This window comes from Podarcis cretensis (genome assembly GCF_951804945.1).
Source record: "Podarcis cretensis genome assembly, chromosome: 9".
Taxonomy (NCBI): Eukaryota; Metazoa; Chordata; class Lepidosauria; order Squamata; family Lacertidae; genus Podarcis; species Podarcis cretensis.
Window position 1 is genome coordinate 32,384,543 of NC_137178.1, and position 26,336 is coordinate 32,410,878.

General features: G+C 40.5%; 1 protein-coding gene and 1 long non-coding RNA gene across 6 annotated transcripts in view; one reads left to right on the forward strand and one right to left on the reverse strand.

Moving 5' to 3' along the window:
* The first annotated feature begins 2,514 nt into the window (after window positions 1-2,514).
* LARP1B (La ribonucleoprotein 1B) overlaps window positions 2,515-26,336 on the forward strand; it is a 29,985-nt gene continuing 6,163 nt past the window's right edge. Inside the window, exons 1-13 of one of the 5 annotated variants that reach the window (XM_079989416.1) lie at window positions 2,515-3,436; window positions 7,531-7,592; window positions 8,599-8,658; window positions 10,858-11,029; window positions 12,242-12,409; window positions 12,524-12,667; window positions 13,103-13,271; window positions 18,675-18,819; window positions 19,659-19,833; window positions 20,682-20,851; window positions 22,399-22,770; window positions 25,269-25,413; window positions 25,779-25,990. In XM_079989416.1, the coding sequence (XP_079845542.1) occupies window positions 3,040-3,436; window positions 7,531-7,592; window positions 8,599-8,658; window positions 10,858-11,029; window positions 12,242-12,409; window positions 12,524-12,667; window positions 13,103-13,271; window positions 18,675-18,819; window positions 19,659-19,833; window positions 20,682-20,851; window positions 22,399-22,770; window positions 25,269-25,413; window positions 25,779-25,990 (2,391 nt within the window). In that variant the 5' untranslated portion in view covers window positions 2,515-3,039. The remainder of the gene's footprint in view (window positions 3,437-7,530; window positions 7,593-8,598; window positions 8,659-10,857; window positions 11,030-12,241; window positions 12,410-12,523; window positions 12,668-13,102; window positions 13,272-18,674; window positions 18,820-19,658; window positions 19,834-20,681; window positions 20,852-22,398; window positions 22,771-25,268; window positions 25,414-25,778; window positions 25,991-26,336) is intronic. The other 4 variants (XM_079989418.1, XM_079989420.1, XM_079989417.1 and 1 more) reach the window with 4 other exon arrangements.
* On the reverse strand, window positions 13,279-26,319 carry LOC307223480. Its single transcript, XR_013842105.1, has 4 exons — window positions 26,036-26,319; window positions 19,233-19,271; window positions 13,954-18,355; window positions 13,279-13,579 (listed from the first exon to the last, which is right to left on the reverse strand). It is a non-coding gene; the product is annotated as an uncharacterized lncRNA (long non-coding RNA).

Below are 26,336 nucleotides of genomic sequence, written 5' to 3' on the forward strand. Positions count from 1 at the left end.
CAAATGTCTCTAATACTCTTGCCTAACACATTTCATTTAAAATAATTTACTAATGGTGTTCTAATCAAAAAGGAAAATCATAGTTAAATGAAAGTAAGTTTCAGAATTCTGTGTACTTTTCTAAACTGCATTTTATGTTTTTCAATAAAACCTTGCAAAAACATTTTCATGCTGCTGGTCTGTATTGTGAAGAGCCTTCTTGTAGACAGTTGCTGAGTCATTAGGCTCCAATGAAAGTACTGTATCCGAATTGAGTAGCCAAACCAAGTTTTAGTAGGCTGTGCGACTGGGATTGCCATATCCATGGACTCTATGTAATCTTAAATGGCAATGTTCTATATGAAAATAGTTGACTTCTTCCAAGACAACTCTCCCAAGAACCTGAATTACTCAATAGTGAAAAAAACAAAACACAATGCTCATACATAAAATATACTATTTGAAGTTTCATATTTGCTGTATCTAATTATTGTCTACTTCCAGGGAATATACACTATTTGGAGTATGCTTTGGCATAAAGGTGTTCTCAACCAGAAACATCACCCAATTTGTCTTTGCTATGCAGCCTAGATGCATGTAATGAATGACCTTGTCAAGATGTTCTCCGTTTAATCTTGTATCGTTTAGGAAAATATAACAATGGAAATCATTCTATATAAAGAACACAATTTCCTGAAACTTGAGCCAAAATGAGCCCTAGATCTTTATGTCCGGTACTCAGAAAGCTTATTTAAGAAGGATCTTATATTTAAGAACTGATTTATCCAGATAAACACTGTCCATAAAGTAACATGTAATATCCTTCAATGGACAGTATTAGCCACAGTCGTCTTCTTTGGCGATCACTCGTAGCCGAGTAAGATTGTCTTCCATAAGCACAGTTTTAACAATGAGTCCGTAAGTGACTGGAGGCCAATTCTGGAACGACATGTCCTTCCACAGTGGGGACATAGGTTTCCCTGCAGGAGTTGATCATGGTGTGGATTTGCCAAGCATGCCTTCCTCTTAGCACGTTTCTTAACATGAGCCACAAGTAGACAAAGCAGCATTGGGTATGTAGTAGAATGAACAGAAGCATCTAGCATACCTAGGTATCAGAAACTAAAACTAATCCAATACAATTGGTCAAAAAAAAGATGTTGGACATTTATGCTATTGCTAAAGTGTAGGTAGCAGTAATATTAATACAGAAATTTGCATTGTGGGAGAGATATATGCTGTCTCCCATTATATGCCCCTAAATGTGTCTACCCAGTAATGCAAGATGGAGCAAAATGCCCTCTTGATGGCCTCATAACCACTGAAATATACCACTTTCATTTGTGGTTTAGGTTCTTCTCATATGTTCTATTATTATTCTACATTTGGAATGCATGGGTTGTTATGACACCACCACTGTTTACTGTTTTGGTGCTTTGTTAAATGTGCATGTCACAAAGAACAGCCACAGAAGCTATAGATAGATGTTGCAAGTGAAGATGACAGCATCTTTTTAGGTGCAAATCGCTTTTTGTTATTTGCAGAATTAATTTTCCAAGAGAATATCTAGTCGTTTGTCTACTGTGTCATGGTAAACAAGAATCATATAGTTGGAAGGGACCCGGTCATCTAGTCCAACCCCCTGTTGAGCCATCCCAGCTAAGTACTGTATCAGGGGAGCCAACAGGACAACTGAGTTTTATTTCGAAAGATGTTTTAGCCAACGCTGCATCGCTCTGGAACATTTTAATCTTATTGGATCTTCAAAGCCATTGTATATTAAGCCAAAATTGAAAGAGGGCGGGGAGCAGCCGCCTTCCGAGTGCGCTCATGTGCTGGTGGAAACTTCAAAAGGCTAGTGCTTCCTCCTACAGCATGCAGCCGCCGGGAGCGGGGCAGGGATGTAAATCTTTCGGCAGTAAGCTATAATCTATGCAACAACGCTTAATTATTTTGTCCAGGTAGCTGTTTTTTAAGTCTACAGTGTCAAAATCTCTTAATAAAAATAAAAAAGCTCCCCAAAATAACCCTTCCCCGCTTCTCCTGAGGCGAAGAAATGCTGGTGTGGCCGAAGGTGAGCTTCCTTCGCGCCCCACAGATCCCTCGTCAACTGACCCCCTTCTCCCTCAGAGACCGGCGTCTGTCGTGCTCCGCAAGAAGCGGCATTCCTTCGGGCCATCCAATTCGAAGGGGAAACGGTGGCGTCCCCCTGAACGCCGCCGCCGCCGCTTCCCCTTCCTAGGTCCTCCGTTGAGGACGGCCGCGCTCCGCTCCGCGGCCATCTCCGCCGCCGCCTCTCGCTTCCTCGTTCCGGGCGGGGCGGAGGCGGGGCTAACCGTGGCGGAGGTGAGGGGAGCGAAAAGGACGGCGGGGGGGGGGGTAGGCGAGCCCAGGGAAGAGACGCACGCGGCCTCCCTCCGCGCTGTTGGCCGTTGTGATGTCACAACGCGCCGAAGGGGTTCGGAGAGGCTCCGCCCTCGTTTTGCAGAGCGCTTCGCCCGTTCGCCGCCACCACCGCCGCCTCCTCCTTCTTCTTACCCCCCTCCCTTCACTCCTTTCCCTGACTCTGTCCCCGCCCCTCTTCCCACCCACCCCGCCTCCCCCGGCGCGAGGAAGCACACACGCGCGACAGCTGTGACGGAGCTCCTTGCCGGACCTCAAAGCAGGCCCCACGAAAACTGTGCCTCGGCTCCGGCGCCGCCTCCTGCCCCCACCCCCGCCCCTCAACCCCGGGCGGCCCCTCAGCGGCGACGCGTTCTCGTGCGCGGCCCTCTCGCGCGTCTCTCTTCTCTACAACCCCCTCCCTCCCCCCCCCCGGCACGGGGCGGTGGCGGTTGAACCACCCGCTGAGGTGAATGAGCGGCGACGCCCCCGGAGGCCGCTGTTGGGGCGGGGGGGCTGCTTCCCCGCCAGCCGCAGCCCCCGTGGGGCGGGCCAGGCCCCCCGCACGGAGCAGCTCCGCTTAGAGGCTCTCTTTCTTCTTCTTCCCCCTCCCGCCCTACGGCAGCCCCGAGGGGAGCGGAGGGAGAGGGGCGCGCGGGAGGACAGACCCCTCTCGGCATGTCCGCGGCCGCCCCGCAGGCACCACTTCGCGGCGCGGAGAAGAGCGGCGGCGGCGGCGGCGGCGGCGGGGCCCGGCTGCCCGAAGAGAACCATCAGGAGCAGCTCCTGTTTCCTTCCGGCCAAGTGACCGAAGCCCCCCGGGAAAGCGGCTCCGGTGAGGGGCTGCAGCAGCAGCAACAAGAGGGCGGCGGCGGCGACGACGACGAGGAAGAGGATAGTAGCAACGGCGACAAGTGCCAACCGGGGCAGCAGCAGCAGCAGCAGCCTCAGGCCGTTGAGGCCCCCCCGCCCAAGGATAACCCCTGGACCCGCTGGAAGCCTCCCCCCGTCTCCGGCGGCAGCTTATCCCCCTCCAGCGCCTCAGCCGGCAGCGAGCTCGCCCCGCAGGACTCGGGTAAGGAAAGGGCTGGGCGGACAGGGAGCTTGTGTTTTGACCTACTGCGGGGACGAGAGCCCCGCGTGCTGCTGCTGCTGCTGCTGCTGCTGCTGCCTCCTTCTCAAGTTTCTTTAAAGCGTCCCCTCACTCTTCCTCTCTCTCTCTTTCTCCACCCTCCCCCGCCCGCTTTCGGCGGCGACCCCGAATGACACAGGCTTCGGAGAAAGGCGTGTGCTTGCTTGCCTCCAGCCAGCCAGCAAGCCGGTGCCAGGGAGCCCTTTTCAGCCTTGCCTGCCCTCTCTCATGTTGCATATATGGTGAGATTAGGAAAATGAGCGTGAAGAGGTGTGGCTTCTTCTGCCTTGGAGTTCTTTTATGAGGTGGACGGTGAGAGCGAAGCGGTTGGGAAAGCCAGAGCTCAGTTGGCGGCGGTAGGGATGCCTAGAAGCGAAAGGGGCTACTTCTTATGGGTGGGTGGGGGAGCGGAAACTGAGAAGAGATCTAACTTGATAGACGTGGTGGTGGGGAGCTGTTATACTTCCACTATGCCCATGCAGAACTTTTCTGTGTTTTTGTCCTTCATTATGCCTGTTGCTTGGTCTGCTTCATGTCAGAATCCTGTTTGGATGCCGCTTGTGTGCAGGAAATAGTTTGTTCCTGCTTGCATGTAAATCATTGTTGTGTATGTACCTCTGTTGTATGCATATACAGTGGTACCTCGGATTACATACGCTTCAGGTTACATATGCTTCAGGTTACAGACTCCACTAACCCAGAAATAGTACCTCGGGTTAAGAACTTTGCTTCAGGATGAGAACAGAAATCGTGCTTCGGAGGCACAACGGCAGCAGGAGGCCCCATTGGCTAAAGTGGAGCTTCAGGTTAAGAACAGTTTCAGCTTAAGAACGGACCTCCGGAACGAATTAAATACTGGTACATAATCCGAGGTACCACTGTATACTGCAGTTCTACATTCAGTGGTACCTCAGGTTGCATATGCTTCAGGTTACAGACTCCGCTAACGCAGAAATAGTGCTTCAGGTTAAGAACTTTGCTTCAGGATGAGAACAGAAATCGGGCTCCAGCAGCGCGGCAGCAGCAGGAGGCCCCATTAGCTAAAGTGGTGCTTCAGGTTAAGAACAGTTTCAGGTTAAGAACGGACCTCCGGAAGGAATTAAGTACTTAACCCGAGGTACCACTGTATTCGTGAACTTATACGTATGGGTGGTGCTATTAAATAAGTTTACAGTACCGTATTTTTCGCCCTATAGGACACACTTTTTCCCCTCCAAAAATGTGCACCGACCCCTCTCGCTCTCCAGGCTTCAGGAAACTATCCGCAAGCCTTGGGAGCCCGGCGCGAAGTCACGCAGCTCTCCCACGGCTTGCGGAGATCTGCCTGCATCCTGAAGCCTGGGGCGCGCTGAGCTCAGCGCGCCCCAGGCTTCAAGCTTCACACAGCTCTCCGCAAGCCGTGGGAGAGCTGTGTGACTTCCCGCCAGGCTCCCTAGGCTTGCGGATAGCAGCCTGTTCTGGGGGCTGGGGTCGGGGGAAGCTCGGGCTTCCCCCGCCCCAGCCCCGCGCCTGGGGGAAAAATATCCCCCCCCCTTTATTTCCCCCCCAAAAAACTAGGTGCGCCCTATGGGCCGGTGTGCCCTATGGGGCGAAAAATACGGTACTTCCAAACAAAAACTTAACGAGTTAACATATGAAATAGCCTTTACTCTTTCTTTGGTCACTGTGCATGTTTGTCAACACTTGGCATAACTTCAATAAAACTGAAAAGCATGAGTTCTATATAGAGTTTACTTCATTTTTTCTTGAGGGTGCTATTCATAGTTTAGGGTTCCTGTGATAGTATGCTGGTGGAAGCAAATTCAAGGCTTTTAAACATATATTTGTGCTAACAGGTCTTTAGAGAATGACCACTGTAGTAAATAGTCATGCTTTCCTTTGTAGTTCATGCTTGATGGTCTTGCAAGAAACTTTAGCATGTGCTGTACTGTATATAATTTGTGGATCACAAATCACAGTATGCCACCATGTCGCAGGAATTATCATGAAATAGTATTCAAATTCAGCAGCAGTAGTTGTAACACTCTTTGAGATAATAGAAGGTATTATATTAGTGCTCTGGGACTTAGCTAGATTAAAGTGATATAACAGTACAATTTAAAACTTGGATAAAAGAATTAATTTAGTTGAATTCTTAAGTACTTGCTCCCTAATAAATGTGTTGAATATCCTAGCTTAAATACCTTACAAATAAAAATAGAGTTCTGCCTTAAATAACTAGCTTTTGTATTTTACATTTAAAAAATAGGTAAAGTAAAAGGTTAATTAGCATTAATTAGGATTTTGTTAAATAGATAATTTGTTTTGCATATCGTCAACTTTCATGTAATAAGTTCATTAAGTGATGCTATGCAAACTGATTCTACACAGTAAGACTGCAATTTACACACATTTAACTTGTGCACATTCAGCTTTACGTGCTTGCCTAGACAGATGGATAGTTGCTCAGGCACTACCTTGTAGTGCGAGAATAGAATATTAAAGCAGCCGTGTTCAGAAAAGATGCTGTCAGATATGATATGCCTGACTACCGGTAGTTCTTGCTCTAAATGTGGTGGTGGTTAGTAATATATTATGCAACTCGACCCTTTCTCCAAAATGCTTAGAGTGGTGTTTATGACACTCCACATTGGTCTCCAGATTGGGGGTTGCCTGAGGCCACCATGGTGCAGTTGTCGCATTGGATACTCCAGTAGTACAGTACTATTCTTCTGCAATACAATGAGCATAATCTCTACCACACAGTTGTTGTTTTGATCATATTATTTCTCTTTTGGATAAGTTACTAGCTCACATTCAAAATGTGTTACATATTAAAAAAGAATATATTACAAAGTAGTACTGTGTACAGTATATCTCTTCCATCTTAAATTCCTACAGTGTACAGCAGGGGATCACAATCTTTTTGGGCTCATGTACACTTGCACTCCTCCCTAGGTTGTTAAACATATACTGTATAGAGAAAGCATCCCCTCCATCTATACTTGATGCTTTTTGATAGGACTAGCAGTTATAATTTTTTCCTCATAACCGCCAGAAAGATGCAAACAATTAATTGAAATTAGATTAATTTTAATTATTTAGCTAGCCTGCTAAGCACTAGATAGATTTTTGTTTTAATTGGATTTTGTTTATAGTATACTATTTACATTCTTAATGTTTGATTGACTTATTGAAACTAGACTGTTTCGTTCCTTTATTTTCACTTTGGCTCTAGAATCTTCACTCATATGTCTGTTCAGAATATGATATGGAGAAGACTTGAAGCATTAATCATATATTAGTAATATTTGCCCTGTATGCTAATACAAAGTTTATAAGAGTATTTATTTTTCCAGAATTTTGTATTCCACATGTGACAGCTGTAGGGGCATAGACTGAAATATTTAAGTAGCTGTTACATATATCCATAAGCATAATGGTAAAGTAAGAATTCATCTGACATAGATTGGATATTTGCTCTGAAATCTACAAATATGAACTGTGCCAGTTTTAGCTCATAAAGCACAAACTGGAGTATAAAAATACATTTTTAATCTATTCTTTTTCTAACAAAAACTCTTTTTAAAGCTATCATAAATTGAGATCGCAATGCATCTTTATTTTTGTAATATAGTCTACATGTGAGTTTCAGTCATCAAGTTTTATATAGGCTCATATCCAGAAGCCCCATTGATAGGATATCAGTGGGACGTACAGTTTCTGGTAAGTATGGATAGGATTGCAGCCATAAGATTCTAATTTTTGTGAGTAATTTGATGTGAGTAATCTTAGCATTTTACAAGGCTAATAGCAGCATTCAAATTAGAATTAACACTTAAGCTAATTTGACAAGCTGAAAAAATGATTTTTTCAAGTTCGATAGTTATCCAGTTAATTTAAAAAATCATTTGTACTTTGTGGAATTTCTTTGTTTCAACTTGTACTTAAACGATTTGAGAGCAGAAATTAATCATACTATTTAAATTATGTGATGAACTTGGTTTTGTTACTCTTTCTAGATTACTTGAATCACATCTTTCTTTTATTCATTTTAGAATTGCAGAGTTCTGCTAAAGTCATAAAGGCAGGAAAATCGAAAGTAAAGAAATCGAGTAAGGTATGTTTTAGCAGTCCAAATCAGTTTTATAGTCTATTAATTTAGGTTTAAATTATTATATTAATTAGTAATTAATACTTTCATAATTAATTAATTATTAAATTCATTTATTGTAATATACTGATAATCCTGTATTTGCATATTTATTTAAATTATCATAAGGACTTCTTTGATACCACATACTTCATATAAATAGGTTTTTTAATATGGAAATGACTATAAAACCTGAACCATAGGCTTCACTCTTATTACTGAACTGTTGAGGCAAAGCTTTTAAGTTACAATCTTATTCAAGCTCAGGAAGAAAGATAGTGCTGGTGGACTTACATGAAATTCTTTTCTCATATACAAATGTTGTTTTTAAAATCTATTTGGATATGCTTTTTAGAAAGTGGGAGTACCCAGAAATTAAACTGTTGAAAGTTGTTTTAAAGCAAAACAAAAAAGTTTATTAAAGTTTTATTGATACCTTTTTCAGTATAGTCATTATCTTACAATATGGTCTGTCCTTCGAACTGAACAAGGGATAAGTTACTGTAGGAGCATCTTGAGAAGTAAAACAGCTAGTCTTGAGTGTTGTATGTAATTTTCCAAAGTGATGGAAACGTTTTCCTTACTAAGAGTTATATTGGAAATAGAGGATAAGCAGAAAAGCTATGTTTACTTGCTGATTTTAACTTCAAGTAATTCACTTCCATTGACTGTTAATTATTATGCAAATTACTTCATAACATTAATATCAAATTTGAAAAGACTGCCTTCATAAAAATGACTGAGCACATTTTTTTTAAAAAAAAGGTGTATGGATTCAGAATTGCTGACCACGTTGCTGAGTTTGGTTTTTCACTGTGCTATTTTGCGAGTCAGGATATGTAAGAATCAAGAATTTTTGTTTTGTGATCTCATTTCTGTAAAACTGTAGCATAAATCCAGTGTCAAATGGGGGTGCTTGCTTGCTATTGAACAAATGTTTCTGGACAATAAGATGTGTTCATTACCATTGCAGGCAAATGACTTCAGTGATGCATCAAACTGGCCAACACCAAGTGAAATTGCCAACTCTGAAGTAAGTACACTTCTAACGTTTCTTTGTAACAACAACAATGAAGTTTGCCACTTCCATGTGGCAGGTATCTCTTTGCCTCATAGAAATAACAAACGATATTGCACTCTTCTCTTCTGACAATTCTGTCTACCAGCCAATTTTCTCTTGTCTCTGCACTATCATCATAATGCTCTTTTCATAACAATATTGTAACTTTCCCAGCTTCAGAATGCTAGACAAGCTTAGGTTCAATGTGGTAGCAGCTAGCAGCTATAAGGTACAAGAGATGGAGGTGAGCAAGCTGGTGAACTGTTAGTCTAACTGCTTGTAAGACTAGTTTACAATGAAGGCAATTTTATTTCCTTAACAAGTTTAAATTGCAATGACAACATTTACATATTTCTAGATGGCTTTTCTTTTCTGTACCACATAAAAATAATTTCATATTGTGACCTTTGCAAAACACAATATCAGTGAGGTATGATAGAACTAATGGATGCACGTAATGTTCAGTTCATTCTTAAAGCATAATTGAGTTGTACAAGGCTGATCTGTTAATTAATGACAACTGTTTTGTATACAGATGACCTAGGTATCTGTTTGGGAGATCAGCAAGGGCAGCTAGATAATTTGCAGAAAAATATTTTTGGGCAGCCAGCCCCCATTCCCTCTCCTAAAGCATTCTGTAAATAGCTCATGGTTCTCTACCCTATGCCGCAGGACTCTTGTAGCTGATTTTTCTGAAGTAAGATTTAGAAATCTGATTGAATGTGGAATGATATGGTACTTAAGCTGAAAAGGATCAGTTCCAATCTTCTGTCTGTGGCAGCAAAACCCACTGCAACCTATGTTCTTTAAAGCTATAACTGGAGTCCCAATCATGGTTTATTTGTGAGAAACAAACCATAAGCACTGGTTTGAATGTTACACTAATGCAAGGCTTGTGGTTTGTTGCTTCATCTGAACATACGAAGGAATGAAATGGGAGCACTTAGGTTTAAACAGCCTCATGGTTTAAACAAACCACACAACTTGGATTAGTGTTATGGGAAACCCTGTTTGAAGGAGAAAGAACATGTGGACCACCATCACTGCTGCAAGAAAGCTGCTCCACTCAGAGAGTTCTGTCTGAGTGGCTCGTAGTAACTCACCTACATGAAAGTGTTTTGCAGAGAAAGCTACCATTGCTCAGCTGAGGTAGATACCAAAAGTGGTTTTGAGGAAGCAGCTATTGCTTATTTCTGCAAGTTGCCTCCAAAGGAAGAAAGAGAAGGAAACAGAGAAAAGGAAGGATTGCAGAGGAGCCTGCTAGTAGAAGCATGTGGGGAAGAGAAAGGGAGCCATAGTGATTATAATGGATTTAACTGTTGTCACATTAGCTGGAAATCTAACTCTACTAATAATGGAATACAGACGTACCTTGGTTCTCGAATGCCTTGGTACTCGTACATTTTGGCTCCCGAATGCCGAAACCCTGGAAGTAAGTGTTCTGGTTTTCAAACTTTTTTGGAAGCCGAACATCTGACGCGGCTTCTGCTTGAGTGCAGGAAGCTCCTGCAGACAATCGGAAACCGCACCTTGGTTTTCAAATGGTTTTGGGAGTTGAACGGACTTCCGGAACGGATTACATTCAAGAACCAAGGTATGACTATTCAGTTATACATATACATATATGAAAAGACAGTTTTTATTACTTTTTTGTAGCAATAAACAAATTTAACAATGAACTGAGGTAGACTGAATTAAGTTAATAATATACAACAATATTGACAACACTTAGCAAAAAAAAAAACCCCTTCTTGGGTCTGTCCATATGTTCTTGCACTCACTGATGCGATTGGGGAAGGCAATAGAGGAATTGTGGTAGCAAGCCCCCCCCCCCCTCACATGTTAATTGTGCCATGTACCTTGCTTTTGCAGGTTCCTTGGAAACATGTACAGAGCCTTCATACATATAGCTGGCTCTGAATACGTGTGAATAGGGACTGTACAGATAGTATAGCCAACACATATAAGTTGAGGCTGGGAGTTTCTGCTGGCAGTTTCTGCTGTGATTCTGTTCCTTTGCATATGTCAGCTGAACACTTGATAAAAGGACAGTAGGAAAGAGTGATTTGCTTTTTTATCATGTAGCTCAAATTTGACAGCAGGGATGGGATGGCTGCAAATATTTGAATGGGGTTAGGATTCAGCTCTAATTTCCCCCCCTGTTGTTTATAGTGTAAAAATATAAGCAATCAGAATAAAAAAACTCCAATCAAAAAGGAGAAAGAAGAGAAGAATGAAAGGAAGAATAATAGCAGAATCAAAGAAAACCTGGAAATAAATCCGGATATTCCTGGCGAAAACGTTAGTGAAGATGAGGCTCAGATTAACAATCAAAAGAAAAAAGGTTGGTCTGGGCTAGCATATTAATAATGTTCTCTATAACCTGAGGTATCATGACCAAATTTTAAAAATGGAGCTGTAATGTGTGTTTATGCTCTTGATTTCTGACATTCTTGTTAATTTTATTGACAGTTTTTTAAAGGTTGCAACTCTAATTTATGACTGTTTCAATAGTGCTTGTTCTATTGTGCTTGCAAAAATCTTGCTGTATTAATATTTTAGAATTTAGCAAATCTTCATTTTCCTAAAATTTTAAATGTGGGCATTAATTTATATATAAAGAAATTTTATTAGCTTCTGTGTGAAGATCAGTAACCTCATACTCCAAATGCATGCAGATGAATCCTTAGATAAAATTTTAATCTAAGGCAGAACACAAAAATCATATTCAGAAACAAGGAGCTGCTTCAGCACTTTGAGTGCATCACATCAGTTTTGTCAAGGGAGGGAATTTCTTAATCCTCTGACAGTGTCTTGTTTCCCCATAAGTCACTTAATGAGGTGGCAACCAACCTAATATCCCGCTTATATTACAGGAAAAACTCACATAGGCTAGAAGTATGAAATCAGATATTCTTCATCTGGGATTAGCATAGGTTAGGTTTCAAAAGAGTTGGAAGGTAGAAAGGTGCAAAAGAGTGAGCAGTTACAATATTACTACTATGACATAAAACCGTTCACTGTCTCCAAAGCTCATTAAACTGAATAGTATTTTCAGTGATATCCCCACAGAACCTATGAATGTGGTTAAAGACACAGTGGGATTAAATTTCTGAAGAACTGCTTTAAAAGAGTAACCTTTTAAGATCTTACTGAGGCCCACCAGTGATATCTTACAATATTCCTGCAGCAGTCTGATTTTCTGGGGTTTGCATACATGCAAGGAGTCCCCACAGATATAACAGCTCCCTACCTTTCATCTTATGGAAGGTGCCAAAAATGAAAGGAGGCAGAGCAGCATGCCTTCCTCCACAGCTTCCTCTCATCTAATAACTTGCTAGTGTTTGAAATTTGAGTTTGGACTGTGCATAGGATGAGAAGCTAACGTATTTTCATGAAATTTTCATGAAGTAACTTTCAGAAAGTTACTTTGTGACATTTGCTGTTCTTCTTAGAATGAATTCTTATGTGCATATTTATTCAAAATGTGGAAACTAATACTTAATAAATGTAATATATTTTATAGGGTTAATGGGTATTCTTAACAGCATTCTAGTTCTATATTTTACACTTGAAGGTAACAAGCACAAATGGGTGCCACTTCATTTAGATGATATGAAGCCAGAAGGCCAAGATAGACCAGGATCTCGGAACAGTTCAAGATCTCAGCCAGAAACAGGCAAGCTTGTGCCACACAACAACAGACGCAATGAGACAAGAACTAGTATGTCATCTAAATTTTATTTATTTGTGTTTGTATTTAATTGACAACTACTTCTTGTTAAAACCTCACTTCTGTAACTTTAGGAATCTACATTTCTTCTCCTATTTCTAAAAGGCTGGCGACGGGATAGAGAAAAACGAGATGATCATGATGAAGTCTCTAGTGTGAGAAGTGAAGGTGGCAGTATTCGAGGGTTTTACAGAGGAAGAGGAAGGGGCAGAGGAAGAGGAAGAGGACGTGGAAGAGGAAACCCTCGAAGTATGAAAATAGAAATTATTATGAACAAATTATATTGACAGTTCGAATAGTGTCTGTTCCCATAGGAATTAGTTAATTGCCATTTATGTCCTTCCGTTGTGAAAATTGTCCTTCTATTCCCTGTTATCCTGTCATCAAGCAATTATTGCTTCCTGAGAGAGAGTCCTCTTATTCCATGATTATAATGTTAGTGAGAAACTTTGCTATGTGTTTTCTGAAAGTAAAAGTATATTTCTACCCCATGACTCCTGTATATATATTGTGAACTGCTTTGAGGTTTTTTCTACAATCAGGTGATATGTAAATTTTATGAAATAAATAAAATAAAATGTTGACTCTCTCAAATAATTCTAAACATTGACTAGGTTGAGGCTTTATATTTTCACATACTTAGACTCATAATTTGTAATAATTCAATTTTCCTCCTTCTTGAAGTGAACCATGACTATTCATATGGCTATCGGGAACAATATAATGAGAGAACTGACCAGCCATTTCAGCCAGATCTTAACACTGGTATGATGTATTACTATGATGATGGAACAGGAATGCAGGTGTATTCTGTTGATGAAACACTACTAAAAGAATACATTAAACGCCAAATGTAAGTAGACTGCTCTGTGTTTATGGTGCAGGTGGTTGGGGAAGCAAGATGTTAAACTTTGTGCCTGTACAAGACTACATTCATTTAATAAGCCAGTGGTTTCAAATAAACCTGTGGCATAGGTTGGAAATGCTACAAACATTTCACTGTGAACTTTTAATAAGAACAGGTCTTGAGTTTTTTGGTGTTATAAACCACATGCAATCCATGTATATACATCCATACGCCATTCTGTCTGTGGCATTTTGTTGACATTGTAACTAGGTATGCTTGTGTTACAGTATAGTAAGACTGTGTACATATGAAAACTTTGTACAGTAGTGCCCCGCAAGACGAATGCCTCGCAAGACGGAAAACCCGCTAGACGAAAGGGTTTTCTGTTTTGGAGGTGCTTTGCAAAACGAATTTCCTATGGGCTTGCTTCGCAAGACGAAAATGTCTTGCGAGTTCCTGCGGTCCCCCCCCCTTTTTCTAAGCCGCTTATCCGCTGATCCGCTAAGCCGCTTAACAGCTGATCCGCTAAGCCGCTTAACAGCTGATCTGCTAAGCCCCTAAGCCGCTAATAGCGCTAAGCCGCTAATAGCGCTAAGCCGCTAAGCCGCTAATGGGCTTGCTTCGCAAGACGAAAAAACTGCAAGACGAAGAGACTCACGGAACGGATTCTTTTCGTCTTGCGAGGCACCACTGTAATTATGTTGGCTTGGAAGTAATTTTGCCATTCTTAATTTTTCTTTCCAAAATACTTATTGGTGCTTTGCCATTGTGTTTGAATTGAAGAAAACATATTGTATATAGCTATAAATGGAAATATTCCCTTGTATTTCAATGGGTTGTGAAAAGCCATTTGGAAGGCTGGTTATCCAAATCCCTGGAGAAAATTATTGCTCTTGTTATTATTAATTAAATTTCTGTACTGCCCTTCATTCAAGGATCACAGGGTGGTTCAGAATTTTCAGATTGTAGTGAAGGGTTTATGAATTAGCACATTGCACACCCTGTTTTGCCATAGTTTAATGGTGGTTTTTGTTGCTCTTGCATTTTATGTGGCTTGTTGCTTGCTTGTTTTGTTACAGTTAATGCAAATTAAAAAAAAGAAAAATATTGGTTTATTGGCAGATAGACTCTGGCTTGAGGCTGCCAGTTTCAATTTTTCCCAGTTATTGTTGCTGGGCCTTGTGAAACCTGACAGTTCCATGTCACATTAATCAGCTGGCTTCCACTGCCCTCAGACACTTCTTCTTTGTGGTCAGATTTCTGAGCTTGCAGTATAGAATCCAGATCCTCTAAGGTAGAACATGATGATGTCCCCCTCTGATGCTCAGCACATTGTTAAACCAAATATTGGTCATATCTTCAAGTTCTGCTATTAATAGTAGGATTTAGTCAGATATCCCAGTAGTGGTTAAATTATTCACAAAGTCTCCTTAATTAGTTTGGAAATTTCTAAGCCTTATCATGGAATGTGCTACTGTTCTTGGAATGTTAGAGGCTTTTTTCACTTTCCAAATAGTTTGGAAGGTCTTACAATTTTCTAATTGGGTGTCTGTCCAGCCTTTTGTTGCAATAGGTATTTATTTTCTAAATTATTAGGTACTAGAATTTCTGGACTGTGTTTACAGATTCTGCAGCCATATAGAAATAAAGCATTAAGACAAGTTAGAATATGCATAATTTAATTTCTAGTATTGCTAATTATAGTTTTAATTAAATAGCTGGCCTTGAAACCCTCCTCCCCCAAGCGTTCTATTTGTTCTTAATTGGGATAACCTTATAAGAGAGAAAATTAATATAAGGTGCATACATTGTTGTTGTTGTTTTTTAAACACAACCATAATTTGCATTTGTTGCCATAAACTGCACTTCCTTATGTTCTAAGAGAAACCTTATCGGAATCATTTTGAAAATTAATATAATTGGTTCCATTCGGAAAATAGAATTCAGATAAAATGAGTTGCTACCTTATCAGAGTTCTGAATGTTGTGTAGAATTCAGAGCTAAAATGATTATGTATTTTAGTCATCAATATTGATTTGTTGCCTTCCATGTTTTGGAGGATAAGGCCTTTCTTAAACTAGAACCTTGAGGGTATGTCTTCTTCCTTTTTCGTAGTTTGGTAAAGTTATACTACCTATGTAATGTTGTGGCATATTTCTGGCTGCAGTGGGATTGAGGGATATTATTTCAGATAATCAGTAGTTGGTTTCAATAAGCTATAAGTCTGTCTTGGGCTAATTTTCTTGGGGGCTCCATATGTATATTTTGACACTTTTCGAACCATATGCACTCTTTGCTCTTGAGAGCATCTCCAGAGCCTTTATTATTAACTCACTTATGGAAATGTATTTTCCCCTTCTTTCTGTGTTCCATATTTTGGACACTTTCCAATATTTCCCAGAGATAAGAATCTTGGGTGTCTTACAAGCTCATTCAAACACTTTTGAGAGCATTTTCTAGGTGACCACTGTGAATATAAACCAAGAATTTTTACTTCCCAGATGGACTTTAAATTGTCACTTTGTAGAAAAATGTATGCTGCTTTAAGGCAGAGAATATGCTAATATCTTTAGGCAGTTTCTTTTTACTTGTGTATCTTTCCAGCTTACTGAAGTACATGCATATCTTCCTGATCTTTTCAAACCTCATGCCCTTCTTTTATCCACATCTTTTAATGTTTGTGTTTTATCGTATAGGATATGCATCCCATGGTGGTTTTATCATAGTATAAATTAATCATTCTAAGAATTGCATTTTGTAACTTAAACTTTTTTCCCTTTCCATGATAATGCCATTATAACTATTACTATTACTCTATGAACATAATATAAATTTAAAATACAGTAACAACATTATTATTAATTATTTGTTTATACACCGCCCATCTGGCTGAGTTTCCCCAGCTAATGCTACTCTGAGGTAGTTGAAGGAAGGGCCACTAATAAACTTAATTCCATTGCATGACTATAATAGTGGCTACTACTGTATACTCATAAGAGCCTTCTGGATCAAGCCAATGGTCCCATCTAATCCAGCATCCTGTTTTCACAGTGCCCCATCAGGTGCTTGTGAGAAACACACAAGCAGGACCCAAGCAAAAGAGCACTCTCCCTCCCTCCCATTTCCAGCCACTAGTGTTCTGAAGCAAACTGCCTCCATGGTCTCCAACCGTGGAAGCAGAGTGTAGCCATTGAAAGCTATTGATAGTCTTATTCTCGAATACTGAAGTTACACATTATTGATGCAAGGTAGAGAGAAAATAAAATGACTATTTTTTTAACTTGGGCATTTACTTCTGCACTGTATTGAAAACAGGGATAAGATCAGCATGTGTACCCAACTGTGCAGTTTGTTTCGTTGCAAATAATTATACATTCTAGTCATATGATAATGCTTATCTTAGTAGGTGTGTGTACTCTAATTGTATATTACACCTGTTCTGTATTTCTATACAATAGCTGTTCTTAGTTGGGGTGAAAAAGCATTCTACTGCCTGATTGAAGACAGGAAACAGTTAATAGTTTGGCTTCTGCTGAGTAGACTCCTGTTCATATCCTGGTTTTCCTGAGAAGGAAAATCTCTTCTATGCCCTTTCTTCACTTTAGCTGGCTCTTCTTTCTAACCTGTTAACTTTTCAGCACCTTTTCTTTTTCTTATCTTTGTCTTATGGAAGAAACCTGCCTCCATCTGCCTGCCTTTCTTGTTTTCTCTACTCTTGTGGCTCTTCCTGAGAACTCCTGCAAAGACAAAAATCGAACATGCTCTGCACATGGAGAAAGAAAAACAACCCAAGTCTGTCAAACCTGTGATTAAGATGCTGCCAAATCTGGGTTTGATGTAGACTGCTTTGATCTAGAGTCCTACCAGATTTTGAAATTATAAGGCTTCCTTTGCTTCTAGTTTCATAACAGAACATTCTAGGGTGAACTCAGAAGCAAAAAGTGACCAGAAAACATGAATGACGCTGGTTTGTCAGACCTTATCGCAAAAACAAAGGTGTGGAGCAGGTGGGAATTTGTCCTACATGGAAGCCCAATAGCCATCTAATTATCGAAGACTGACAAACTGAAATGGAGGGCATTTCTGAAGCCCAAAATAGACCCTGCTCCTCTAAGCCAAAATTGCCCAGGCAGGGAGAAGTTCTTCCTTTGATGGATGAAGCAAATAATAACTTCCCAAAGCTGTGCATTTTATCTGATTTTGCCACAGTCAAAACAGGCTTCTGAAACGAAGCATTCCTCAGAGGAATTGCCCTAATACATTCCTTCTCTTCATCTCACAGGCAGTTCTCAACTCTGCAGATGTTTTCAAAGGATGGCACAAGCCAGCTTGAGGATTTATCAGAAAAGTTTCTCTTGGTAGCTCTTGCTAAAGTAGATGGAGAAGTGTGTATGTTTTTCAACTTCCAAAATAGCTACCAGAGAGGGTCCCCTCTCTGTAAGCCATACAAGACAATTTAGAATACAGTACATGTGTGTCTGCAAAAGCTGTTCTTGACCAGAGATTCTGGCAACAAGTTTTCTATCTGTAACACGAGCCCATTGTCTTTCCCCCAAGATATAGTTTCACTTTGGCAAATCGAGTTTTGTTGGTTGTTTTTTCATCCCAACTGTGAATGTACTATTGGCTACTTACTGTGAAAGGTGCAGTCATACCTCGGGTTACAGACACTTCAGGTTGCGCGTTTTCGGGTTGCGCACCGCACCAAACCTGGAAGTACTAGAATGGGTTACTTCTGGGTTTCAGCACTCGTGCATGCGCAGAATCGCTAAATTGCGCTTTGCGCATGCACAGAAGCGCTGACCCATGTGTGCGCAGACGCAGTGCTGTGGGTTGCGAACGTGCCTCCCGCACAGATCACGTTCGCAAGTCGAGTGTCCACTGTACTTCTTTCTAATTGGGGCTTGAAAAGCAACCAAGCTTCAGTGGGCCCAACGCATACCAGGCTTCATTCTCTCCTGTCCTGAAACATCTCTCAGTCCTCAGTCAAAGCACTCAGTTTTTGCTATCTTCTTCCTGAGATTCCCTCTTCGCTCCTTTTCCGCTGTTTCTCCCCACAGAAGCAACCCTCTTTGCTTTCCTCTTTAGGCCTTTAGCAGACAGCAGTGAAACTAACAAGTTTACTCAGCAAAGCTGGGGAAGGAGCTAACAGTCTGTCTTCACTCAGGCTAGCATAAACCATTCCTATGACTGCTTTTACTGGTCATGGTAAGTGAAGCAATGGTACTTTTTTATAAGTTATTTTATTATTATTTAATATTCACAGTGGTATAGGACAATATCTTCAAAAAGTTAGTAAAGTGAGAAAACAAATATTTACTATAAAGAGATAAGTAAGCCAGCTTTGATGAAGGGTGATGGTAGTTTAGAAGAACATAGTGGGCTAACCAAACATTCTTCTTTATTTAGTGAGTATTATTTCAGTGTAGAAAACTTGGAAAGGGACTTCTTCTTGAGGAGAAAGATGGACCAACAAGGATTCTTGCCTATTTCTTTGATTGCCAGTTTCCATCGTGTGCAGGCTCTTACTACAAATGTTAGTCTAATATTAGAGGTAAGCCAATTTCAGTTTTTAGTCCCTACTGTAATATAAATCTTTTTTTGGGGGGAATATTTTTTGGAACCCTGAATTAGAAACTTCAACAAAGCTTGGTTCAATTTTTTTGTCTAACCTAAAGCTACTTAATGCTTCAAAATCCAGTTTTTATAAAATAGTACATTTGAAATCAAAAAATACAAAAGCAATACATGTCTAATATGCAAGCTGATCAATATAAAATGAATTTCAGCATATTTTGGTTATTTCACTTGCCATTGAAGGCTGTTAAATGTAGAACTTTAAGAAAACAAATGTGGGAATTCTAAATTACTTTTCCTTGGAAGGGTGAAAAATACGTGCTCCTTTAAAAAAACACAAACAACCAGTAATACATCTTAGTAAAGCAGAATACGTTATTGGCTCCTTACCAGAAAGAAGAGGTACATTGGTCCTTCTTGGTATCAATCCTACATTGTCAGGAATAATTGAAACAATTATAAAATTCATTTTGAAAGAAATAGGTTAGAACATACCCATTGGAACTATAAAAAATAAGTCAAGATGTGGTAGCACTTTTGGGGTGGACTTTCTGTTTCTAAATGGAAATGTATGATCTCTCAGACTGTTGCAAGATTTAGGAAACAAGCAATCTCTGCTCTTGGATATCCCTTTGATACAAAGAAAAAATAGATAATCAGAAAGGCATTGTTGGCTTCATGATGAAATGTGAATCCTATTGATAAGCTAAGTATGTTTTCTCTGTAGAAAAGTTATATATGAAACAGCCATTTGAAACAAAAAAAGTGTTATACAACATTACAGTTTATTTGTATTTATATATTTGTGTCATTTAGGCTTTAAAGGACAGTACAGAAGTAGAAATAGTGGATCAGAAGATGAGGAAAAGAGTAGAACCAGAGAAATGGCCAATTCCAGGACCCTCTCCACGCAGACCTCCACAAACAGACTTTTCTCAGCTTATTAACTGTCCAGAATTTATACCTGGCAAAGTTTTTGGTTCACATACTGGTAAGGTATTTTTATTTCTTTTCCCACCTAACTCTGAAAAGCATGTGAACTTTTGTAGGCTGAGGACATGCACAGAACTCCCTTTCTTGTGCAGTAGGCCACCCCCATTCTACTGTCCCACTGTACTGCTTGAAGTTTGATCTTAATCCAAGGGAGCACTAAGTTGAGGGTTCTTTAGGTGAAAACATATTTCCTATCTTGGACAATGAACAGCGTGACTGCTATAGCAGTTGCCTTCCTTTTGATGACACTTGAATATGCAGGTAGATTGGCTAAGGTGGCAATAACTGCACTAGAATAGATCCTTCATGAGATTTCCTTTCCAGCACCAGCTGCTGGGATATCCCAGGGCCTGGACTGCTTTGTCTCCCTGGATAACTACCAAGACACCTGTTTGTTGCTGCTTTTTGTTTCCAGTCTTTCTACCTGTTTTTCAAGTTGCCTGCCAGCTGGTAGACCTTCTCTTGCCATGTAGTTCAATTAATGGTTGTAGTTATCTCCCATAACTGGGAATGATTTCCTCTCTGGTCAGTGATATAAGTTTTGTTGGCCTTGATATCTGAGTCAGAGGAGGAATCAACTCTTTCATTTTTCTTATTACTGTCCTACCAACTAAACAGGAGGGGAACATGACAGTAGATCAGGGAATGATTCAAAGTTCCAGTTCTACACTTGTCAGCTACACCTTACATTTTAAAATATTCTGTAGACTTATTTGTCTTAAAACACATATCAATAAGGACATGAATGGAAAAGTAGGTCAACTTCATGAAAGAAAAATAGTAAATCAAACAATAGTAAACAATAGCCTGATCAGTTCTAAATACAGAAATAATTTTCAATCTTAGAATCTGCACCGAGTTCTCCAAGAATGGGAAGTCTAACTACTAAGAAAAGCACTGAAACAAGTAACCTTCAAACAATGTCTAAAGGATTATCTACAAGCTTGCCAGATCTGGACTCTGAACCTTGGATAGAAGTTAAAAAAAGACATCGTCCATCCCCAGCAAAGCCAAAGGTATTGTAAGATGTTCTAAGTTACGTGTCTTCCGGATACTGTAAAAAGTATTTCAGGATAGTTCTGTACCTTGAATGCTAGATAAATAAGGCACATTCAAATGAATTTAGAATTGGTGATAAAATGAGATTACAGTGGTACCTTGGCTTAAATTCCTTCCGAAAAATGTGGATTGAGACATGGGATGTAATGTACCATGACTTAGACCAGGCATCCCCAACCTTCGGCCCTCCAGATCTTTTGGACTACAATTTCCATCATCCCTGACCACTGGTCCTGTTAGCTAGGGATCATGGGAGTTGTGGGCCAAAAACATCTGGAGGGCCACAGGTTGGGGATGCCTGACCCAGACACATGTCGAAGTACAGCCTTCAGGCCATCATAACTTTAGCAAATATACTGTATTCTTTTAGTGATTTTGGTCTCAAGCACAAATTGTCTCTGTCTGTAAATTATTCATTTTATTCACCTTTACATACTGTTTTCCAAAGTGCCTCACAGTATTTTCTTTTTTAAAAAATAGACATATGCTTTGTCCTTGAGCTTAAATGTGAATAAGGGAGGAAAGGTAGAGGAGGGAGATCAGCTTGACAATGCCACAATTACATGCCGAGTTGTATATAGGCACTTGAATCCATCTGTGCCCATGTTGATAGTCTTTTGCTGATTCTTTTACTTGAATTGAAATGGGTTTACTTTCCAGTGGCTTATGGTTCACTCACTGCAGTAGGGGCTAGTGTCCTTTCCCTTATTTCTGCATTGCTAAAGTAATGGGAACGAGAGCAGCTCTTTCAGGCAGGGAAGGGTAGACAAGTTCTGCACAGTTGCTCCTGCTGGCACTAGACTGGTCTTCACCTTGCTATTGTGTTTTTATTAGGAGGGAGGTACTTAAAGCTACATGGATCCATCATTGGTACAGTGGTACCTCGGGTTACATACACTTCAGGTTACAGACTCCGCTAACCCAGAAATAGTACCTCAGGTTAAAAACTTTGCTTCAGGATGAGAACAGAAATCGTGTGGCGGCGGCGTAACGCCAGCAGGAGGCCCCATTACCTAAGGTGGTGCTTCAGGTTAAGAACAGTTTCAGGTTAAGAACAGACCTCCGGAACGAATTAAGTTCTTAACCCGAGGTACCACTGTACATGTGCTTGCATTATACCCCACATCTGTGGAAAGCAGCCATAAGTGACATGCTACTGAATTTGTTTTGGGAAAAGAGAAGAAAAATATGTAAATCATGCCAGCCACAATCAAAACATGCCAGCCACAATCAGCATATTGAAATCAGGAGGCTTAAGCATGTTTGGCGCTCTGTTGAATTGTGGCCAGTGTTAGAACTCTGTTACACTATAGAACTATTTTTCGAATTGAGTTGTAAGCCTAAGAAAAAAGGTGTGTATGACTTGGGATGCTGAAACTGCTATTCCTGCAGTTAATTCCTCTGTTCATTTTATTTCTAGTTAGATACTTTCCTAATATTATTTCAAGAAGTGATAAATTAGCTTTGATTCACTGAAAGTGTGAAACACTTTTGCCTTTTCCAGGAATCTGTGCCTGCAATTGAGGAGATGTCAGGACAGCAGCAGCCACTGCCTTTAGAGGAACAAGAACAGGAAGAACTTGATTTTTTGTTTGATGAAGAGATGGAACAAATAGAAGGCCGAAAAAATACATTCACTGAGTGGTCAGATAGTGATTCAGATTATGAAATTGATGATCAGGATTTAAATAAGATTTTGATTGTAACACAAACGCCACCATATATGAGAAAACATCCTGGAGGAGATCGCACTGGCAACCATGTCTCACGAGCAAAAATTACATCAGAACTTGCCAAAGTTATTAATGATGGCTTATACTACTATGAACAAGATTTGTGGACAGAACAGAGTGAAAATGACTGCATTGCCTTGAAGGTAATTATGTTAATGAATGGTTAATAAATAGGTATTAAATGTTTATTGAATCAAATACATCTGTTGTGGGCTCAGATTATCAACAGAGGTAAATTAAGTAGAAATCCATATGCTAATAAAGTTTTGGTCTTTTTGTACAGTGGTACCTTGCAAGACGAAATTAATTCGTTCTGCGAGTTTTTTCGTCTTGCGATTTTTTCGTCTTGCGAAGCACGGACTTTGGAAAAGCCTCAAAAACCTCAAAAAAGGCGTGCTATGAGTTGCTCCTCGAAGTCAAGTCGCAACTGCACCCCCTGAATGCACGGTTTTAAGAAAAAGGAAACAAACTTGCAAGACAAAGGAAACAAACTTGCAAGATGTTTTCGTCTTGCGAAGCAAACCCATAGGGAAATTTGTCTTGCGAAGCAACTCAAAAAACGAAAAACTCTTTCGTCTTGCGAGTTTTTCGTCTTACGAGGCATTCGTCTTGCGAGGTACCACTGTACTTGTGTTGGTAATACTGGAATTTAGACTTTAAATGAATGAACTCATTGTCAGTTTTTGAGCTAGATCAATTTTAAAAGATAAGTGACATGTTTGCAGAAGAACAAGATACCGTATTTTTCGCTCTATAACACGCACCTGACCATAACACGCACATTGTTTTTAGAGGAGGAAAACAAGGGAAAAAACATTCTGAATGAAACAGTGGATGTATCATTTTTGTGCTTCATGCTGTGGCCACAGACATGTGATCTGATGGTGAATTTGGGGTGACCCAATGCAAAAATCCTGAGAATCCCTGTGGATCCATGCTTTGTAACCACGTTTTTGCACCATTGCAGCCCCAGGCAACAGTGGGTGCGTGATTTTTGGGGGGCAGGCTGTAACCATGGACATGCTATGTGATCTGATGGTGAATTTGGGGTGACTGAATGCAAAGATCCTGAGGATCCATGTAGATCCATGCTTTTTAACCACGTTTTTGCACCATTGCAGCCCCAGGCAACAGTGGGTGTGTGGTTTTTGGGGGGCAGGCTGTAGCCATGGACATGTTATGTGATCTGATGGTGAATTTGGGCTGACCCAATGCAAAGATCCTAAGGATCCATGTAGATCCATGCTTTTTAACCACGTTTTTGCACCATTGCAGCCCCAGGCAACAGTGGGTGCGTGATTTTTGGGGGGCAGGCTGTAGCCATGGACATGCTATGTGATCTGATGGTGAATTTGGGCTGACCCAATGCAAATATCCTTAGGATCCATGTGGATCCATGCTTTTTAACCACATTTTAAGTGGGGAGGGAAGGAAAAACACAGAAGGGACAAGGAGCAGGAGAGGGCTGTGCAGAGAAGCAGCTGGCTAAGAATGCAGGAGAGGGGTAGGGAGGAAAGGAAGGCAAAAGTTTTCCCTCACCTACCCACCCAAGCCAGCCAGCTCGCGCTCTCTCTCTCTCTCTCCCTCCTGCATGTTTTCAGCTTTCCCCTCTGCTTGCCTGGAGGGGAGGGGCTTTCCCTGCTCTTTGTTCCGTTTGAGCAAACACAGCAAGGAAACAGAGGTGGGTGGGCAGTAAGACCCTGAGGCAGAATGCCGGAAAGCAGCCGCTTCCTCTTTCAGGTTTCCCTTCTAGGAGACGCGCAATTTGATTTTTGCCTGCTTTTTTTTTGCCTCCCCTTGCACTATTTGGCTCCAGGGACCACACATTCGCTCAATAACACGCACAGACATTTCTCCTTCATTTTTAGGAGAAAAAATCTGCCTGTTATAGAAGAAAAAATACGGTACATTTAAATTGAGAAACTAATGGTTTAGAAGTCATTTGTCTGGTCTGTCTAGGTTTTCTGTTACTATCTTTTTCAGGTTCAGTGTTTAAAGCAGGTCTTTTCCTGCTTTAGGCACAGAATCTTGAGATCAAGGCATTTTGTTCTTAGATTTTTAAGTGAAATTACTGTGGGTTTGCGATATTACTCAGTGTGTGGAACATAGCAGGTTTTGTTTATCCAAAGATAATGGCCACCATCGTTGGTGTAGCCAGGATTTACGTTAGGGGGGGACAAGCTTCATGTTACCATTATTTTTATTGATTTACTTGCTAACGGGGGGCAGCTGCTCCCCTTAGCTGTGCCCATGCCTACCGTTGGCATATAATGCTATACACAACTGGAGATGTGAGAGATTAGGGTATAATTTGCTTTTTTCCTGCATATTAAAAAGATGGGACAGTTGGCTGAGCAGCGTTCTTAATCATTCTTGCTATCAAAATCTTTCTGTTTGGCAACTTGTTTGATAAGGGTGATCACCTATTTCAGACATGGGATATGAACCTGGAAGGACTGGTTTTCTTCCATTTTAGTGTTTTACTGTCTTCATGAGCATGACACAGTTTCATTGCACCCTGCTTGCCAGTTGGAATAATTACTAAAATATTAGTAAATAATATGTGATTATTTAACAAATAGTTCATGTTGATATGACTTGTTTCAGCTATTATCCTATAATTTATGATACATTGTTACAGAAGCTTTTATCCCCACTTCAGCAAGAAGTTGAAAACTTTAAGAAGTTAAATCTCATCAGTAAAGAAGAATTTGACAATCTTACGCCTGAGCACGCAATTGATCCAAATCAGGAAGTTCCTCCGGGTCCTCCAAGATCTCAACAAGGTATATATTCATAATGTTGCAAAATTATAAGTTCTCAAGATGGTATTTGATATGGTGCAACCTGATTGAGAACTCCATGAGTCCTTCACTATTCACATGGAGTTCCAGGTGCTTAGTGGTTCCCGTTCAGCTCGGTTACAAGGGGCTTACTTTATACATACTGAGAGTATATGCAATGAATTTTTCTTACAAATAAAAAGGGGGGACTCTTAATTAAATATTGTTATACTAAGAAGTTAATAAAAGAAGATAATATTAAATTTAAAGAAACAGATAAACACAGAGCCCAGGTAAAAGGCCTCGAAGAGCAACAGAAAGCAAGGTGCCTAGTGTTCATCTGTTAATCTGCGGGTCTTTCTGTTTAGACTTAACTGAAGAGCTGGCTTGTAAATTGTTTGGCATCCAAGAAATGCCTCCAACAACAATGGCTCGCTCACTGCCAACAGCTGTCCCTGAATCTCCTAGAGTCCACTCTACCAGAACACCCAAAACGCCTCGTACACCAAGGCTACAAGATCCTAACAAAACACCAAGGTTCTATCCTGTGGTTAAAGAAGCAAGATCCATTGATGTTAAGGTAGCTAAATTCTTTCTACATAAACTTTCAGATCATGATACTTACTGTTGTTTCTTGTTGCCAGAGAGCACAGGCTTTGTAACACTTTCAAAATTCCTGCTGCTCAAATATTGTAGTATAGGAAATAATAATTTTGGATTTGACCAAAACTGCTAAATCCACTGTGAAATATTCACACTGTTAACTTCTTGTTTAAAGCTAGGCAGTTGGGTAGTCAAGCTCAACTTTATGACCTCACAATGCATATGATATACAATGTGAAACTTTATGAAACTTGACTTTAATTAGGCTGTGATTCTTCAGAAAAGTGGCACCAGTCACATCAGGAAATTATAATGTTATATTT